Below are 19,969 nucleotides of genomic sequence, written 5' to 3' on the forward strand. Positions count from 1 at the left end.
TAGATAATGTTCTACATCCTGCCTTGGTGAGTGGTGACTGGGGTCTTAAAAGCCTTCGAGCAGCCATATAAGATACAACAATTGGTCTCTTCCCATCTGGAACAAAGAAGGGTGAAGAAAACCAAAGATCAAACTGACCACTCTGACCAGGACAACAATAGTAGGTCATGGATGTAGTGGGAGAGAAATGTAGAACAAAATTCAAACTCATAAATAAGACCAGACTTATTGGTCTGATAGAGACTGGTGGAATCCCTGAGACTATGGCCTTTAGACATCCTTCAAACTTGGAACTGAAATCACTTCTGGTGATCACATTGTAGTCATACCATAGATCCAAAAAATAACCCGTTACCGTCGAGTCGGTTCTGACTCATAACAACCCTATACAATAGACAAGCCTATAAAATGAACAGTAACACCAGTGAGGAATGTACACCCCAGAGCAATCAACTATAGGAGACCTAAAGGGCAGTAGTTGCCCAAAAGCAAAGTTCAGAAGGAAGGTAGGTGCAGCAAAGCTGGACAAATTGACACAGGGGATCCAAGGAGGCAGGGAAGAGAATGCTGACACATTCAGGGGTTTGCAACCAATGTCATGAAACAAGCTGTGTATAAATTGCCGATTGGGAAATTAATATTCTCTATAAACTTTCACCTAAACCACAATAAAATTTTCAGAAAAAGAAAGAAAGCCCTACGGAGCACATTTCTACCCTGATATACACTGGGTTGCCATGAGTCAGAATCAACTTGATGGCAACTGTTATTCTGTTTAATTTAATTTAAAAAGACAAAGGAGGGAGTCTTCTAGGCCTCCAAGGAAGGAGGTTGGTATATCACTAGAAAAGGGGAAGTAAGGAGAAGCCTAAACTGAATCCATCACTGAAGTTTACTCATGATGGGTCAGGAGAAGGGCAGATCAACCAGTAAGCAAGGTGCGCACCAGCTCACAGTAAGCAAGGTACACACAGACGTAGTTGTGTTTACTTATTAATCTGTAGTGCACAATTTCACATGGGTTTCACCACATCTTTCATGTGATGAAGAATAGATGAAATTGTGCACTACAGATTAGTAAGTAAGCACAAATAAGCCCGTGCATACATTGTTTATTAGGTCACCCGCTCCTGGTCAGGTGTGACTAACATGGCTCCCTGGTAAGAACTCTTCTAAAGGGAAGAGGGTCAGGCGGACAAGCTTGGTCAATCAGCAAAGCCTTAGTTCTCAGAGGGATGGTCTAGTTCTAAATTCAGGGTAGTGACTGTTTTCAGAAGTGCCTCCCAGCCCAACCGCATGGCTTCGTGTCTGTAGCTCATGAAGAAGGTTAAATAAACAACAACAAAAAAAACCGTTACCATTGAGTTCATTCCGACTCATAGCCACTGTATAGGACACAGTAGAACTGCCCCACAGGGTTTCCGGGGAGCAGCTGGTGGATTCAAAATGCCAACCTTTTGGTTAGCAGCCAAGCTCTTAACACTGTGCCACCAGGGCTCCTAGAAGAAGGTAAAGTCAGGCTATAATTAAAAATTCAAAAAGCTGCTTCACTTAAAACTCCGTAAGACACTGAGTCATAAGTGCCACCACTGTTCATGTAGCCTCGTGGGATTTCATAACACTTAAGAAGAGAAAGAGACCCTCTCTCTACCACTGCATGGAACCCAAAGGGAGGGGCTGTTGCACTGAGGGGACCCCAGTGCCATTTGGCACTTAAAAGCTTGCACCCATTTGAGGGGGGTCAACAATGCTCAGCGGGAGATGTGGGGTCCAGAAGGCGTGGCTGCACCCAGGAGAAGCCTCAGTGGTTCCATCGTGAAGTGCTAGAGAAGAGCGGGGAAAAGTAATGGGTGTCAGTCATGTGGTGGCTAAAAAGTCAAAGATGACTTGTGAGACACTCCCTAGGGAATCCCAGAGTGACCTAGGGGAGGGGAAGTACTCTGTAGATGTTTCAGACCTGGTGAGCAAGGGCCAAGGAAGCACTAGCTACAGTCCAAAAGATGGAAAAAATAACTGGCAAAGGATGAGCTGGTGAGAGGACCTGACCACTGATGAGTTGAAAGAGAAAGAAAAGATCTGAAAATAACTTTATAGCAAAGACTGTAAAGCTAATAAAAGCTTCTAAGACAACTCTGGGTGGATTTGAACCGCCAACCTTTCAGTTAGTAGCACTTAGCCATGTGGACCACCCAGGGAGTCCCATACAGACACACAGACACACACAGACACAGACACAGACACACACACACACGGTGGTCTGGCCATCTGCTTCCAAAAGGTCACAGCCGTGAAATCTCTATGGAGTGCAGTTCTACTCTGCAACACATGAGGTCACCATGAGTTGCAGTTGTCTCTATGGCACCTGGTTATTTACTTTTCAATTGTATAATCCATCCCTGCATAATTGTAATATAATTATAAAGCTGACGAGCCAGGTCTGCTTCTAGAACAGTGCCTTGGATATAGTGGGCCCAGGAAATATTTACTGAATAAATGAATTAACAAAGTTCCTCAATCAATCAAATCTCCTTCAGTCATTAACTTCAGTTGCCTATCATCCAAGACACAATTAAAAGAATGAAAGAAAGGGCACTCAGAGTAATGGTGGTAGAGTCTTGTGAAGAGCTTCTGGGAAACTTAGAGTTCCCAAGACTGAAACTCAAGGACATGACAAGCCAACTTCACACTGGTGGATTTAACAGTGTGGACTCAGACACAGGTGTTCAGACACCAGAGACTACCCCCACTCCCAGACCCACACCTCTCCCATACACACTGCTTACCTTGACATGTGGGTCTGATGAGCTCATTCTCACCTTCAGGAAGCCTCAATTATAGCCAACTGTGATGGAGGAAGAACTGATGAGAGCACATTATAAGAGCCAAGGACACGTCGCACTAAAACATGGTGTGTGCCAATGTAACATTTATTGAGAGATCCATTCCTTTCTTTACAATGTCAAGGAGAAGGTAATTCTCAGATGATAGGAAAATTAGAATTCAGGCAAATTGTTAGTTTACAACACTTCACCGCCTGGGTTTGAATTCTGGCCCTACCCCCTCAAGGTATTTACAAATTACCCACATTGTGTCTCAGGTTCATCATTTGTAAAGTAAGCATAATAATACTTCTTGCCTTATGTAATGAACCAAAACCAAAAACCAAACTCATTGCCATCAAGTCGATTCTGACTCATAGCGACACTATGGGACAGAGTAGAATTGCCCCACAGCATTTCCAAGAAGCAGCTGGTGGATTTGACCTGCCAACCTCTTGGGTAGCAGCCGAGCTTTTAGCCACTGTGCTACTAAGGCTCCTATGTAATAAAAGTGAAGACTGAAAAAAGGAGTAAACATAAAACACTTTGCAACAGTGCCTGGCCTAGTAAGCACTCCATGTCTTGTTGTTATGACTGTTTTTGGTCAACCAGTCCCCCTTATTCCCACTTCATACAATAATCCTAGTTCCTAGAACACGTAGTAAGTGAACTCAAAACACTAGAATCCAATGTCATTTTTGAAGCCCATTCTGTGATAGGCCTGTTTTGTAAAGAACTGTGTGTAAACTCAGACCCTGCTGGTAGGTTTGTTGTTTCTCACCTCCTTGCTCCCACTCCACCATCCATTATCCCTTCCCCTTGCCCCCGTATAAGTGGGGAAAATGTAAGCGAAAAAAATTATACCTCCCTGTCTCTCAAAACAATATGATGATTAAGTCTCTTTTGCCCAACTATAGCTCTTAACCTGGCCTCTTTTCTTTAGCTGTGAGTTGGGATGCTGAGGTTTCTTTCCCTTAAAGTACCGTAAGAAATGTTGTAGTGACACTATAGGACAGGATAGAACTGGCCCATAGGGTTTCCAAGGCTGTAAATCTTTATGGAAGCAGATAGCCACATCGGCCTCACATAGAGTGGCTGGTGGATTTGAATCACCAACCTTTAGGTTAGCAGCCCAGTGCTTGACCACTGTACCACCAGGGCTCCTTTTTTGGAAGACAGTGACTTGAAATTAAAAACAATTGATAACAATCTCCCATGAACACCAGTTTCCTTATGATGGACCTCCTTGTGTAACTGCTTGTGCAACACCCAGCTCCTCTCCTTCCCAATTAGTCACGGCAGCCCTGGGCTACTGCTTCCTTGGTTACCACCACAAAGCGTCAGTGCTTAGGCAATCCCTCTTTAGTTTCAAGGGAACCACTGTTCATGCCTGTGCTTTCTTGGACCACAGCTCTGAACTAGAAAAGAATGCCATTCGGTTTTCTATAGAGCTTTGCACATTCCAGGCCTCTCACATCATTTCACAAAGAAAGGTCCTGGGTTCAGCCACCCTTCAGGCAAACAGCAGTAACTCTGGCCTGACAACAGATCACGTGTCCGCTTTATTCAAGAGAAGAATGTTTTCAAACTATGGCTCGTTCCTCAAGCCTTTTATCAGTGATAGGGTGACCAACTCGTCCTGGTTTGCCTGGGACTTGCCTGGTTTTAGCACTGAAAAGTCCGGTGTTCCAGGAAACCCCTTAGTTCTGGGCAAACCGGGGCTGTTGGTCACTTTATGACTAGTAATCCGAGTTGTAATCCGAGTTGTTCAGCTGCAAATGGGTCAGTTCCCTGCAGCTGACAAACCACCAAGTAAGCCCAGCCTTAGAATACCTAACCCCAGGGCCAGAGCTTCAACCTAAATAAGGATTAGGGTTTATGAGCTGATTGAGGATAGATAATGGCTTAGCCTCTGATTTTGAGTACCTGTTCCATGAAAATTGGTTCAAATCCACACATCCCAGGACACTGAGCGTGTTCCATTGACATTTGCTTCATCCTTCAGCCCTGCCAAATGCAATGGAACAATGGTGATGATAGGATTAAATGTCCCAGTTTCCATGTCAACTGCTCCCTGCCCCTGCTTGGCCCTCATTTGCCAGATAGGTCTTTTTCTCCCTTCTGCCCTTCTTTGATCGCAAAAGATCAATCCAGCCCAGGCCTTAGGTGATGAGTGTCTATCACCTCAGCATTTAAGTTAAAGCCGCCCATGCACTTGCCAGAAAACACACACACTTGTCGGAGTTGGATAGCCCACTGCTACTCTAGACTACCATTCAAGGAAACTATTGTTTGATTTCTAATTATTATAGGTTGCAAAGAAACTATCTTTGAAGATGAATGAAGTTGATTTCTATGAGCCATTTATGGACGAGCCCGTTGCCATCCCCAACAAACCTTATACAGAAGAGGAACTCGTGGAGTTTGTGAAGGAACATCAAAGGTGCCCTAGATGGCATGCAGGGGCTAGGGTGGTCCAGGGTCTGGGGAATGGAGAGAGCCTCTCAGTCCTAACACTTCAGACTCGCCAAGAGCAACAGTCTACTGTTAGTATCCCAGCAGAGCTGGGCTCAATAGTATGACTTTCTTGGTCAATGATAAATTGACCATGAATATTGCTACAATTTTCTGAACATGGGCTTATGTTTACAGCCATGGTTAGAACACTTCACCCCAATCAGCAAATCCCCTCAAAGTCAGAGCTGCATTCAGGTAAAATTCTGCAATAATAATGTTAACCATTTAGTGACAGTCTCCCATATGCCAAGTACCATGCTAAGTGCTTTATGGAAGGTATTTTATCTAATCTTCAGCTTTGTGTGGGTAATTATCACTATCTCAATTATACAGATAAAGGAATTGGTCTCAGAGAAGTTAAGTCACTTAGCCAGGATAAACATTCTACGCACAGAACTTCTGGGAAGGGAAGGAATATTTGATACCACTTAGAGTGGTATGATCAGCATGATCAACAAACTTTTTCTGTAAAGGACCAGATAATGAGTATTTCATGCTTTGTGGGCCAGATGGTTCCTGTTGCAACTACTCAGCTCTACTGTTGTAGAATGGAAGCAGCAATAGACAATATGTAAACAAATGGATGTGGATGTCTCCTAATAAAATTTTATTTACAAAAACAGGAGATACTGGCCAGATCTGGCCCATGAGCTGTAGTTTGCCAATCCCTGTCCTAGAGGGACAATATTGGAACATAGAACATGGGAGTGCAATCACTGCCTCACCCATCTACCCTCCCACACACATGCACACTAAAGTTCATTGAGCTTGGAGCACATGATCCCATCACCACCACAGTCCTAGCCCTGCAAGGAGGCAACACGTCGGGGAACAAATGTCAATTCTTCTTTGAATTATGGGTTTTAGTCTTCTGAATGTCTGGCACCTTTACCAACATTCAGAACAAAATGAAACTATGAGCAAAATATAGATCCTATCTGCTCCCCTAAACATCTTTAACGGGCCTTTGATGGATGACCCTGATGATAAATTCTTGCAGTTCTGGGCTGGGGTTGCCAAGACATCCTGTTTTCTCTCTCAGGTCTCCTTACTCTGAGCCTACTCCAGACTTTTGGGAGGGATATTTGTCTGTGAGGAAGGAAATGGCTTCTTGCCCTGGGAATGAGCTAATGCTATGCCCTCCAGCCTGTTATTTACAATAGACGTTATAATCCTTGGATCAAATAGGTCTATGAAAATGCTGAGAAAAAGGAAGTCCATAGGATGGTGTGGTTGTAGACCCAGGTCTCTGTGTGATAAAGAGGGTAGAGTAGCTCCATCTCCTTGGGGGCGAATCAGGTTCTAGAGCAATTCATGTTCCTGAAAAGGAACTAGCCTCTCATTTTCCATATCATTGGACTAAGGCTGCAATGTCTGCAATGTAAGGCCTGGTAAAGAAACTCCTCTTTTTTTTTTTCCAGACCTACGCTACGGCGCCTGCGCCCAGAAGATATGTTTGAAACATGGGTAAGAAGGTGGCAAACCCTTTCTGCCTTGTGGAGATGAATATATTCCCCAAGAGGGATGCCGATTTGAATAATTCCTTAAATTCAAACTAAGCCTTATTCTGCTGGGGTAAATGTCTGGATGGTACGGTAATTGAAACGCGAACAATATCACACTCAGTTAAATTTCAATTATCCATGGATCCAACTTAAGTCTCTTTGGTACTATCTATAAGCAAAATTATTCCATCTCTGAGTTCATTTCCCAAAGTGACTACTGGCTTCTGTTCACTGGCCGCCAGAGACCCAGGGTCACATAGTTCAGGCTATGGAGACTTGGGCTCAAATCTGAAATCTGCCACCTTGTTAGCTTTGTGTCCCATATTAAGTCACATGGTCTTTCTGAGCTTTAGTTTCCCCATTTAAAATTGGTGCTTTTGTAAAGAGCCCAGGACATGAAGCTGCTCAATGAATGGTAACTGTTTTTTAAAAAATATCAACTCAAGGCACTGGAAGGCAGCTACATTTCTTGTCCTCTAGGTCTGTGTCAGAACCGTATGTCAGTTGGATCAATTCCTATTAGAAAGAGGGCCTTAGAGATAACTAACCTCCCCCCACACATACACAAGCTTTATATAAATTTCCATAATCAATAACAATCAAAGTCTGTGGAGCATTTTTCAAAGCATTTCATAGATCCTTCTCCTTGGACCTTTGAATGTCTCTAGCAAGTGGTCTAGAACAAGTATTTTAGCCCCATTTTACCAATATCATATGGATTCAGTTAATTACTCAAGGACACATTGCTAGTAAGCATTTCTTCTTGGGACTTAAATTCAGGTCACCTGGTGCCAAATCTCATGTTCTTTACAGTGTGCCTGCCTAGAGTGGGCCATGACCCCACAAGGCACCATTTGGGAGGAAGGAAGGAAAGGGATTGACACAGAAGCATTTATTTGTTAATTCTTTAATTCAGAGCCTGAAGTGAGGGATGCACAGAGCCATGGAGTAACTTGACATTCCTGGCATGTAACTTAGTTGGATGTCTGAAGATGGAACAAACATTTCTCAAGGCACCGAAGGGCAAATAATCCCGCCTAGAAGAGTGGACTATTTAAGAACAACCCAGCACAATAGAAACATATCTTCTTAACATTTAAACCATTCAAAAAATTAATCTTTAAAAGATCTCGTCTTAGACTTTAAATAATAACGAATTGTTATAATGGTGCTTTAAACAGAATATTCCTTTCTACTTTGAAATAATTTCAGACTTGGAAAAACAGTACAAAGAATTCTCTTATATCTTCACCCAAATGCCACACATGTTACCATTGTACCACCTTAGCTTTATCACACTCTCTCTCTCTACGTGTATATATTTTTTCTCAACTGTTGTACGACTACGTAGCAGATATAATTCTCCTTTCCCCCTAAATACTTCAGTGTATTTCCTAAAAAGAAGGCCTTTCTCTTACATAACCACAGTACTAGTATCAAAATCAGGAAATTAATACCAACACAATTTGGTTACCGAACCTATAGATCGGAAACCCGGTGGCGTAGTGGTTAAGTGCTACGGCTGCTAACCAAAGGGTCGCCAGTTCGAATCCACCAGGCAATCCTTGGAAACTCTGTGGGGCAGTTCTACTCTGTCCTATAGGGCAGCTATGAGTCAAAATCGACTCAACGGCAGTGGGTTTAATCTATAGATCTTATTTACATTTGCTAGTTGTCACACTAATGTCCTTTAAAGCAAGAGATAAATTTTTTTTCCCCCTGGCCCTGGATTCAGTCCAGGATCTCACAGTTGCATTTCATTGTTATGTTTCTCTAGTCTCCTTTAATCTGGAACAAGTTCTTGGTCTTTCTTGGTCTTTCATGACACTTTTCTTAAATAACATTTTAAATTGAGAATGATTATTGCTGTCCTCCTCTGCTATGCCTTGATCCTTGGTTCTTTTTTTGTTTTTTTCTCCCTAAGAGACAACACTCAATCATCTGGATATCTGGAAGGCAGAGAAATACAAAATTGTGCACCTATTCACCCAGGGCTTTCCTCACTGACACAACAGATTCCATAGCCGCAAAGCATACATCCAGCCTCCTTCCCCTCCCCCAGGACACCCCCGGCACCCCACTTTGCCCTACAGACATGTTCCCACTCGTCATCTCAGAGGGAGCATTGCCAATTGCACTGAGAACAGATGTCTGGCCTCATTGGAACTCATTCTGCTTTCTTTTCACTTAATGAATAAGTTATAGCCTTTTGCTGCAATATAAAATAACTGTGAGGGCTCATATTTTCCACCTTATTATACATTCAATTTTTGTTTTCTAATTGGGGAAGGGCTTTGTATTGAATTTAACCAGGTAGAGAAAAGAGCAACTGGAATGGGTTACACTTTTCCAACACCCCATTCTGGAATAACCGCATGACTCCCAGAAGCCGGAACCAGTCCTGGTGAGCTCCCTCATCTAAGTCTCCAACATGGGAGGGAAGGCAGGACAGGGCCTCTGGGTCATCTTCACATCCTTAAGAAGAAACAGAAATCAGTCTATCAGGAGGACCTCTGGGAGCTACTCCCCAACCTCCTCCCCATTGCCCAGCCCACCCAGAAGGGCTCTGCTCCTAAGCAGAATCTCCATGGGCCATGTGGCCACAACAGAGCACAGACGTCGGGAAGTCATCAGCGAATGCACTTACAAACCTTTATCTTCAACATCTACTTCCCAGACATTGCAAAATATTTAAATAAGATAGGAAAGTAAGCTAGGGCTAAAAGAACTATTTACCCTTTTCCTGCCCAGTCGTGCAGTTTTTTTAAAGCACCAAAGCATAGAAAATACATTATTTATTATTACTAGAGAAAGCCGTGCCTAGTCATATTTGCTGTGTGAAAATTGATTCGCTTTTAATTTTCTTTTTCTAGAATATTCAAAGAATGTGAAGGTGAGGCAGGCAATGCTGACCTAGTACTGACCTTTCCTTCCCCTTGGGGCTGCACCCTACAGACCACTCTCCGTCCCAGCAAGCAGTCAGTCACCATCCTGGGCAAATCCCACAGAGGGTGGCAGTCAGTGGTTCCTCTAAAGGAACCCTCCCTCTGTTACAACAGCAAAGTATTTCATAGGACCGGCCGGAGACACCCAGATGAGCCCTGGGGTCACTCCGTTTACTGCACCCTAATCAGGGAGCCTGCTTGTTCTGACCGCCTCTTTTCTTTGTGTCTCTCCATTCAGCAGCAAACATTCAACAGAGACTGGAAGGACATAGAGGAAAATGTTAAGCTGTGGTTATATATGGGTAATTGAGATGTTTAGTTTCTTCTTGGTCTTTCCAATATTTCTAATTTTCTTCAGTAAGTATGTAAGATTTTTATCATCGTATTTTTTTTTTTTTTTTTTATGTTTAAGTCAACAAGTATCAATAAGAGCCTATCACATTGGGCTAAGGGCTGAGGTTATGAAAAGGAATGTTGCTGTCCTGTCCTTAGCAGTTAGGGGTGGAGTAAATGAAACAGTTTCAAAACATACATCGCCAGTCTAGCATGCCCATTGCTATGACAGAGAGTTGTACGAAGTGCTGGGGAACCCAGAAGATACTCACCAAAGTAACTCCCAAATCACCAGTTCTTTGGGGAGCTTGATGCTTTTTCACTTTACATACAGACCCCTTCTCAGCCTCTTTCAACGTAAGTAAGAGCCATTGTGCTGAGTGTCAATATCTTCCGCAAACCTGCAGATTGACAGTTGGTGCAAGGGGCCCAGGGTGCTGCTGTTGGTGGGAAAGAAAGAATGTGGGCTTTGGGACCAGAAAGAATTGGCCTGACTCCCAGTTCCTTGAATGTCCCTTACTAGCTGTGTGCCCTTAGGTAAGTTCCTTCAATTCTTTCAGCATTAAATAGAAATTAGGCTTTCATTTGGGATTTAGAGATAACGTACTTACGAAGTACTTATACCATGAATGGAATTAAATTATCGTTATAATTTTAAGGCATAATCCCTTCCCTCAGAGAGCTTACCATCTAGTTGAGATGGCAAGAATCATGCAATTTAAAAAGGTAATTTCTGAGGTAATATGTTGTAAAGACCAAATGGGTGATTTGGGCAGCAAAGGTCATGGGGTTCAGAGAGCTCCCCGTGGGCTGTGCTCAGTCTGTGGCTGTCAGCCCCGCTCTTCCTTACTCCTGCACCTTGCATTCTCACTGAGTAACCTCAACTCACCAGCTTGCCCATGGGCCCTTACTCCTTGAGTTTATTACATGAAAATACCTGGCACCTAGCAAGTGTCTGTTTCTTAGCAGGTGTCCGGTAAAGGTTGGTGTATTGAATCTTCCAGACATACAAAGAGAGAGCCTCTTTCCTTTGGTTACACCTCTCCACACTGGGGCCATCTCAGGCCTGGGAAGTGACAGCCTCTTAGAAAACAAATATGGATTCTTCATTCTGAAGCCAATTTTCAAATGGGTTCTGGAAAGGCACACAGAAATGAAGCCTACTTCGCAGAGTTAGCAAGGCTCACTTTCCACTGATGGCAGGAGACAGACACTGGGCAGCCTAATGAGGACTGCTCAGGAGATTCTGTCTGGCGATAATAGCAAATGTAAAACAGTGAAACCTCAGACTCCCCTTCTGTTTGCTGTCTGATTTGTATAATAAACTGGCACACACACACATACACATATGTAAAATTCAATTTCCCAGAGAATCTGACAGACAGTGCCCACTCTCTTGTTTTCAATAATAATATTTTCCATTTAATCTCTCTCTGAGTTTTTGGAGGTTTTGTCCTTTCCAAACTCAAAGGGAAAAAAAATTAGCATTTAGATAGGATTGCACCAGCATTAAAATCAATTGAAATGGAAACGGGGATCATGGGAGGGTTGAGACGCCTGGAGTTTTTTCCATGGAATGACTCTGCTGTGACATTCAGTGTGCCCAATGGATCCCTCTCCCCACGTCAGCCATAATCAGTGTTCACTCAGCTTTGTCTCTGGTGCCTCTTTCTCACACCTCTTCCTTTCCAAGTCTCCTGAGGACTGCATTCTTTATGACAGAGCCCCCTCCAAGCTTTCTCCCTGGTTCTCCACGAATAATCACTGCAAAGAAGACACAAAGCATGTGGCTCTCTCTGCCCAGGATGTAGGAACATGAAATGATTCCTGCTTGCCCCATGGCTTTGAAATACTCTCTCTGGCTTCTTTGTCTGGCCCTCTCCTCCCTCATCACCCACAGCTGTACCCACTTATCCCTGTCCCATACCCTCAACCTTCTCCAGGCCCAAATTTGAGACTCTTCCAGGAGCTCCCACACTCACAGAAATGCTTCTGAGGCCCACACTGCTTTGGCAAGCTTTGGGTCCAGAGGCAGAAAGGACACCAAGAAAACAACCTGGAGATCCCAATCACAAGGTGTCCCCTACTTACTACATGTTGTCAGTTGTTAACTGCCATAGAGTCAGCCCCAACTCATGGTGACCCCATGTACAACAGAACAAAACACTGCCCAGTCCTGCACCATCCCCACCATGGGCTGGAGATCAGACAGTTGTGATCCATAGGGTTTTCATGGACTGATTTTTGGAAATAGATTGTCAGGCCTCTCATCGTAGTCAGTCTTGGTCTGGAAGCTCCAGTGAAACCTATTCTGCATCATAGCAACTTGCAAGCCTCCAATAGAAGGGTAGTGGCTGTGCATTGGCTGGGAATTGAACCCTGGTCTCCTGCATGGAAGGTGAGAATTCAACCACTGAACAACAAATGCCCCATAATGCCCCCATAAAAAAAAAATTTTTTTTAAATGCCCCCATAGGTTCTGTTTATTCAATAAGATGTATTGATGGAGTCTTAACAAAGAAGCACTATACTTGTACATGATTCTAGTATGAACAAAACAGCCTTTACATTCTAATTTACCTCAAAAATTCCTATCTGGTGCCTGTTTGGGGATAGTTTCAAGATCTGCCAGTAGCACTCAGAAGTTTCCATAAGCTGGTACATCCCTGATTATATTTGCTGCTGATGAATTCTTGAAACAGAAATGGACAACTGCAATCGCTGAGCTCTGTTCAGAGTGCTTGTTGCCTTTAAGAGACGCTGAGAAACCGGACTCAACGTTTTTCCTCATTTTGTCTTTTCCTGAAGCTTTCCTGGACCCTCCAGAGCACGGGAGTGAGATCCATTTAGTGCTAATGTCTTGTGTGTAGTTGTTCCTGTCTTGCAAACCCATTTATCCACATCTTTTTTTTTTTTTAATCAACGCTCCACGTGTCCCTCCGCCTCCACCACCCCAGTGACGTTCATCAGCATCCCCGTCCTAAGCGTGTGCCCACACCGGCTCTGTTTCTCTGTGCCTGTGTCCACTGCCCCTTCCACGCCTCCCCCTTTCCTATTGCCCTTCCACCTTCTCTGTCCGTGTCCCTCTGAAGCGCTCCACCTGGGAGTGTAACTTCTGATTCGTTTCTTCCACAGGAAGATGATTTGAACGGGATCCACATTGTGGCCTTTGCAGAGAAGAGCGATCCAGGTAGGAATCCCTGATCTGCTCTTTTATACCTTAAGCAAGAACTGACTTCTCACCTTTGTCATCCCTCACCCTTTCTCTTTCCTCACTGCCCATTCACAATGTAACTGTAAGATACTGGGCACCCCCTGGTGGTCACCTGTTAGGTATCTTGTCAGCTTTCAATTGTGCACAACAGCTAAGGGAAGAACTAAGAACAAACAAAACCCACTGCCATTGAGTGGATCCCAACTTATAGGGACCGTGCAGGACAGAGTAGAACTGCCCCATAGTGTTTCCAAGGCTGTAAATCTTTACGGAAGCAAACTGCCACATCTTTCTCCTGTGGAGCAACTGGTGGGTTCAAGCTATCGACTTCTTGGTTCACAGCCGAGTGCTTTAACCACTGTGCCACCAGAGAAATGTCAGAACTTCAAAATATTCAGCTTAGCTGCCAAAACAAGGAGAAGCACTGAGCACTGGGAAGAGTATTAAAACATCTTAGCTTTACAGAATGTGTGTGTGTGTGTGTGTGTGTGAACTTCCTTTCACATTAAAAGTTTATTTGCCAATTTTGTGATCTTGCCAAATAAACCGCAGTCCTTATCGTAAAATAGCAAGTGTACCCTTTGATCTGGAGTACCTAGGTGGTAAAAACAGTTAAGCGATAGGCTTAACTGAAAGGTTGGTAGTTTGAGTCCACTCAGAGGCACCTCAAAAGAAAGGCCTGGAAAACTACTTCCAAAAAATCAGCCATTGAAAACCCTGTGGTGTACAGTTCTACTCTGACACACGGGGGGTTGCCACGAGTCAGGGCCAGCTCTACAGGAGCTAACAACAAGACGCTTTGATCTGTAAAGCAGTGTCAGCGCTTAGGAACCTGAATAGAAAAGTATCCGTCAAAATAATGAAGCAAAAAAAAGCAGCTTATTTCTAAAGTGCAAGATGATTCTATAAATGGATGAGCAATTTTGTTTTATTTTTGGAACTTGGATAACTTTTTTTTCTCCTTTCACTCTTTTTTAACACCAGTGGGAGTGAAGCACAGGAAAAATGAATTTTGTAGGTGGAAAACATTGGCTCCTTTTGCAGCCAATATGTATTGTCCCCAGGAGAAAGTGTAAGCAAAGATGCTAAAGCATGTGGGGAGGGCTGAGACATTCCAGAATGAACCAGAGAAGGCATGGTACTTCATTTAGGATGGGTTAGCAGCCAGGCTCTGGGCCATGCGGTGCCTGGGGCATTAGTTCCAAAACCTGACAGTGCCCAGACCTACAAGCACCACAGCCACTGCAGGCTGACTGAATCAGAACCCAGAACCATTGGGAGCGAATCCTGTGAGCCTGTGATTTCACAGAACTGTGAGGCAAATTCTGATTCATCATTAGGTCTGAGAACCCCTTCTCCAAGCACCGCAGAACCATAGAGTATTCGCCTAGGGCCTCTTCCTCTTGGGCACTCAGGCTAGAAGGGAGGAATCTAGAGATGACCTCTACTGGACAGGTGAGGAAACCCAGGCTCAGAGAAGTTAAACAAACTCCAAGAGGACACAGTGAGCTAGTGGAAGGCCGTCAACAGGGAAAAAATGTCTTGTTCATCATGATATACCTGGTTCTCACACAGTGCTTTAACACATAGCGGATACTCAATAAATATTTGCTGGATGATTAGATGGACAGATTATTTTAGATATCAGATGATTGATGGGCTCAAGTCTGAGCCAAACTTTTTACTATCAGATCAGCCTTTTTATTTATTTATTTTTTTAATAATGAATTATACAGCCTCCATAGTTCCTTACAGACACAAACCCAAATTTTTTTCTCATATAATTTTATTGAGATATAATTTGATACCATAAAAGCCACCTTTTTAAAGTATATAACTCAGTGGTTTAGTATATTTATAAAGTTGGACGGCCATCCCCACTATCTAATTCCAGAACATTTTTATCACCCCAGAAGAATCCCCAAACCATTATCGGTCTCGCCCCATTCCTGCTGCCCCTCACAACCATTCATCTATTTTCTGTGTCTACAGATTTGCATATTCTAGACTTTTCATATCAACGAATTCATACAATATGTGGCCTTTGGTGTCTGACTTCCTTCACTTAGCATGTTTTCAAGGTCCATCCATGTTGTAGCGAGTCAGTACTTCAGTCCTTTTAATAGTCGAGTAATATTCCATTGTATGAACCCAAATTTGTGCTCCAAGTTATGAAAGCCTTTTTTCCTGTTTTTTACTCACTTTTTCAAATATCCACTGATATTCCAGATTCGGAGAAACCCTTTAAGGATATCTCATCTTTGTCCAAAATGCTAGTGCAGTTCCAGCTTCTTCCTACCAACTCTGGCCACCCCTCTGCCTTAACTAGGGGAGAAAATGGCAAAGGAAGCCAGTTGCCCAAGGCTTACAAGCTGTAATCAAACAGAATCTGTCCCTAGTGTTGTGTGAACAGAGATAAAATTGCCATCACAACTGCCTGCTGGCCAGACTCCAGGCGACTTCCTCCCCACCCCAGCTGCCCTCTTCCAGGATTGTGGGGAGGCTTGTCTGGCTCTCTGGAACAATAGAACAAAGAGGCCTCCCTGAAGTTGCAGGAACCTGTTTGACCGAGATTGCTGCTAGAACGAATCCAGCTCCTGAAACTCTTTCCACCTCCTCCCTGTACAAATATCCCTGGGCCCGAAGCTGTACCTTTTCCCAAGAGTCCAAGCTAGGGCTTGTCACATGGAAGCTGTAAGAAAGGCTCTGAGATGGGGGTGGGGGGAGGTAGGATCTTGAAGCATCTTTTTTTTCAGCGAGGGAGGACCTTGCCAGCACAGGGCTGGGAAAGGGACAGACTTATCTGTGGAAGTCCCGGATTCTGTGGTTAGTCAGTCATTTACCAGCCGGTCACTGGTGGGTAACCTGGGGTGGAGGAGACCACCAGCTGCCTGCGGGAGGAGGAATTGCATTCCTGCATTCCTGCACAGGCAACAGTTCCTCCTATACGTTTGCCCTTGCTGACTCATTATAAACTGCCTATTGCTCCAACCATACTCCTACTCAGCCACCAAACCAAGAAGGCCCCCCTACATCCAGGAAAGTAATTCAGCTCCGCTTAGAGGGAGAACATTACTGAGAACTGTACTTTATGGAGCTTTACATAGATTATCTCATTTGGTCTCTAAAGCCACTCTGATAGATGCATGATTATTACCATCCCATGGGGCACTGGTGATTCAGGGGTGGAATCCTCACCTTCCGTGTGGGAGACCTGATTCAATTCCCAGCCAGTGCACCTCATATGCAGCCACCACCCATCTGTCAGTGGAGGCTTGGGTGTTGCTATGATGCTGAACAGGTTTCAGGGGAGCTTCTAGACTAAGACAGGCTAGGAAGAAAGGCCTGGCTATTTACTTCTGAAAATCAGCCAATGAAAATCCTATGGGTCACAGTGGCCCAATCCACAACCAATCCTGGGGATGGTGCAGGACCAGGCAGTGTTTCACTCTGCTGTGCGTGGGGTCATCATTGAGTAGGGGCCGACTAGACAGCAGCAAATAACTTATTATCATAATATCAGATAAGAAACGTGAGTCTTAGAGGTTAAATAACATGCCCAAATCACTCACTACAGTTAAATCAAGACTCAGATTGAAGCAGGCTCTCTTGACTTCTAAACTCACCATGACTATGATGAATATGATCGTCACTTATTACATGCTTATGTGACATAACAACCACACGAGGTAGGTCCTGTTTATTTCTATTTTACAACTGAGGAAGCTGAGGCTCAGAAAGATTAACTTGCTTGGAAGAGGTGAAGCTGGAATTAAGTTGAGGGCTGGCCTTACCTGCAAGGCCCTGCTGTATAGCTGCTCAGAGATACTACCTGTGACTATATCCCAGTGACCTCTCAGTCTGCCCTCCCTCCTCTCTGCTGTCCTTCACCACCCCTCCACCTCCAGTGAGAACAGAAAACTAAGACGCAGAGAAGTTCAATGATGCATTAGTCATCACTTGGTTGGTTAAAGGCACAGCAGAAACACAAGCTTAGATTTCCTGACTGCTCCTTCTGGACACCCTCCATCATATCACATGACTTCTCTGATGGCCCAGCCAGCTGCAGGGTCTGAGCATGTACAGTGCTCCTGCAATGAAAGGCAGGGAGGAGCAGGGAAGGCAGGAGGAAGGAGGAGGGAAGTGAGAGGAGAGAGAAGCCACCTGGAAGGGTGTGAGCACAATTAATGGAGAAAAGTCAAGCTTCCTCCCCACTGTCCACTGATGTTCCTAGATTTGGAATCTAAGTCTTAGTGACCTGGGTTCTTAGGGGTTCTGACATTTGCAGCCAGGAGCTGGTAATTACTGACTGCAGAAAGCTGGGAGCGGGCAGTGTCTGCTCTCCCAGAGAGGCCTGCCTTGACCCCAGATCCATACTCGTCAGTCTCTTCTGCTGTGAGCGCTCATCCCAGCTGCCTGGCAGGTAGGCCTGGCTGGGAAGGCCGTGTCCCCCACTATCTGCTCCTGTCATTGCCTGGTCGTGCTTCCTGGTCTTCTCCGCTCCTGTACCCAGGATGTCGGCTGGAGGAACTGCTTGGTTGACAGGTTTGAAAATGAACAACTCTCTTCCCTGCCGCCTCCAGATGTGCCTGCAGTAAGCTGACATCTTCTTTATAAGGCTTGATGAAAGGTTTGCAAAGTGGTGTTTCTACATGAGCGCACGCTAGATGGCTATCCTCCAAGGGCACTGAGAATATTAGCGCTAACAAGCTGGAGATGCAGGGCTGGGCTGCAGTGTGTGCGTGAGCAACAGAATTCGGTGACAGGCCCTGGGATGAACGGCTCCCAGCCCTGTTCTGCCCGAGCTTCAGCTGCCCCAGGTTCTTGTGAGTGTTTTAGAGACCAATTGTCTCAAATATGATTCCTGGTGGCGCAGTGGTTAAGAACTCAGCTGCTAACCATGAAGGTCAGCAGTTCAAATCCACCAGCCGCTCCTTGGAAACCCTTTGGGCAGTTCTACTCTGTCCTCTCAGGTCACTATAAGTTAGACTACACGGCAGAAGTTTTGTCTTGTTTCCTTCGTTTGCCTCAGAAAGGAGCGCTGTGTATCTGAGCTTTCAAATTTAAATTTGATTTATCCATTTTAACACTCGTTACTTACAAAGTGCTAAATGCTGTTCCAAAGACTTAACAAATATCAAAGCATTTAATCTTCACAACAGTCCCATGCAGTAGGTACTGCTATTATCATCATCTCCATTGTACAGCTGAGGAAGCAAAGGCACAGAGAAGTTAAATGACTTCCCAAGGTCTCATGGATAATAAGTGGTAGAACCAGGATCAAACCCAGGCAGTCCAGCTCCAAGTCCAGGCTCTCTAGCTACTATCTTGTGTTCCTCTCCATCACAACACCATATAATTTGCCTTTTCACTCATCCTGGGATCCTAAGACTAGAAGAAAGGTGACAGAGAAAGAGGATTGTGACAAGCAGTGGTAGAGTGTTCAGATGTCTCAAGTGCCATCACAAGACATGGAGCCCACACAATGTCCCCTTGTTTTAAACAGCTGTCTCACTCTTACAGGTGGCTTCTGAGATATTCTGCAGTGTCAGGGACAGCCTCTGGCCTTGTCTTCCCTGAGGCTCCCCCAGGGGCTCAAATTCAGATGTTATGATGCTGCTTTTTGAGAATTCCACACTTGCTGGGTGGACTCTGGCCTGAGGACCAACTGGACCTTTCCGAGAGGAGGCCTGAAGGCAGTCACCTGTCCTACACTCTTTTGTGTCCCAGCACCTAGCCCTAGGCTGATAAATTGTGGGCACTCAAAATACACCTGCCTGATGAAAAAATAAATCATTCCCATCAACGAATGATATAAGTCATGAAAAACATTTAAAATGAATAAAAGGTTGATAGGGATAGAGGGGAGCCCTTGTGGCGCAGTGGTTGAAAGCTCAACTGCTAACCAAAAGGTCAGCAGTTCGAATCCACCAGCTGCTCCTCGGAAACCCTGTAGAGCAGTTCTACTCTGTCCTATAGGGTCGCTATGAGTCAGAATTGATTCGACAGCAACTGGTTTTTTTGTTTGTTTGTTTTGTTTTTTAGGGGTAGAGGAGGGAAAAGAAGACAACAGAGGAAACCTTTACAGACTTTTTTGCGTGTGTCTCACTGTCTTTAATAATAATAATAATAATAGACAAGCAAAAAAAAAAACCCGTTGCCATCAAGTCAATTCCAACACATAGCAACCCTATAGGACAGAGTAGAACTGCCCAGTAGGCTTTCCAAGGCTGTAATCTTTACGGGAGCAGACAGCCACATCTTTCTTCCGAGGAGCAGCTGGTGGGTTTGAACCGCTGACCTTTTGGTTACCAGCCAAGTGCTTTACCACTGCACCACCAGGGCTCCTTAATATTAATAATAATAATAATAGTATCTCATTATTGTCAGTGGGTCTGAGAAGTAAACAAGAGCTCCATTTTCAGAAAAGGAAAAGGAAGTGCCTGTGAGGTTAAGCAGCCTGTGCAAGGTCTTCAAACTCCAAACCTGGTGTTCTTTCCACACACAACCCCCAAACTGAATGGTGCCCCCCACTGCCTAGGCTGACCACACAAGCAACAGCAGGACCACACTCTAAGAGCTTGGCTCCCCCAAACCCAAGCCTCTCTTCCCAGAGCAAGAGTCACTGAGTCTCAT

At 44.5% G+C, this 19,969-nt stretch overlaps 1 protein-coding gene across 1 annotated transcript in view; it reads left to right on the forward strand.

The window, feature by feature from the left end:
- CASQ2 (calsequestrin 2) overlaps positions 1 to 19,969 on the forward strand; it is a 105,172-nt gene that overhangs the window by 71,109 nt on the left and 14,094 nt on the right. The window contains exons 6-8 of the mRNA XM_003409607.4: positions 5,132 to 5,262; positions 6,758 to 6,803; positions 13,255 to 13,309. Of these exons, the coding sequence (XP_003409655.1) occupies positions 5,132 to 5,262; positions 6,758 to 6,803; positions 13,255 to 13,309 (232 nt within the window). The remainder of the gene's footprint in view (positions 1 to 5,131; positions 5,263 to 6,757; positions 6,804 to 13,254; positions 13,310 to 19,969) is intronic.

The sequence above is a fragment of the Loxodonta africana genome, chromosome 3 (assembly GCF_030014295.1).
Source record: "Loxodonta africana isolate mLoxAfr1 chromosome 3, mLoxAfr1.hap2, whole genome shotgun sequence".
NCBI lineage: Eukaryota > Metazoa > Chordata > Mammalia > Proboscidea > Elephantidae > Loxodonta > Loxodonta africana.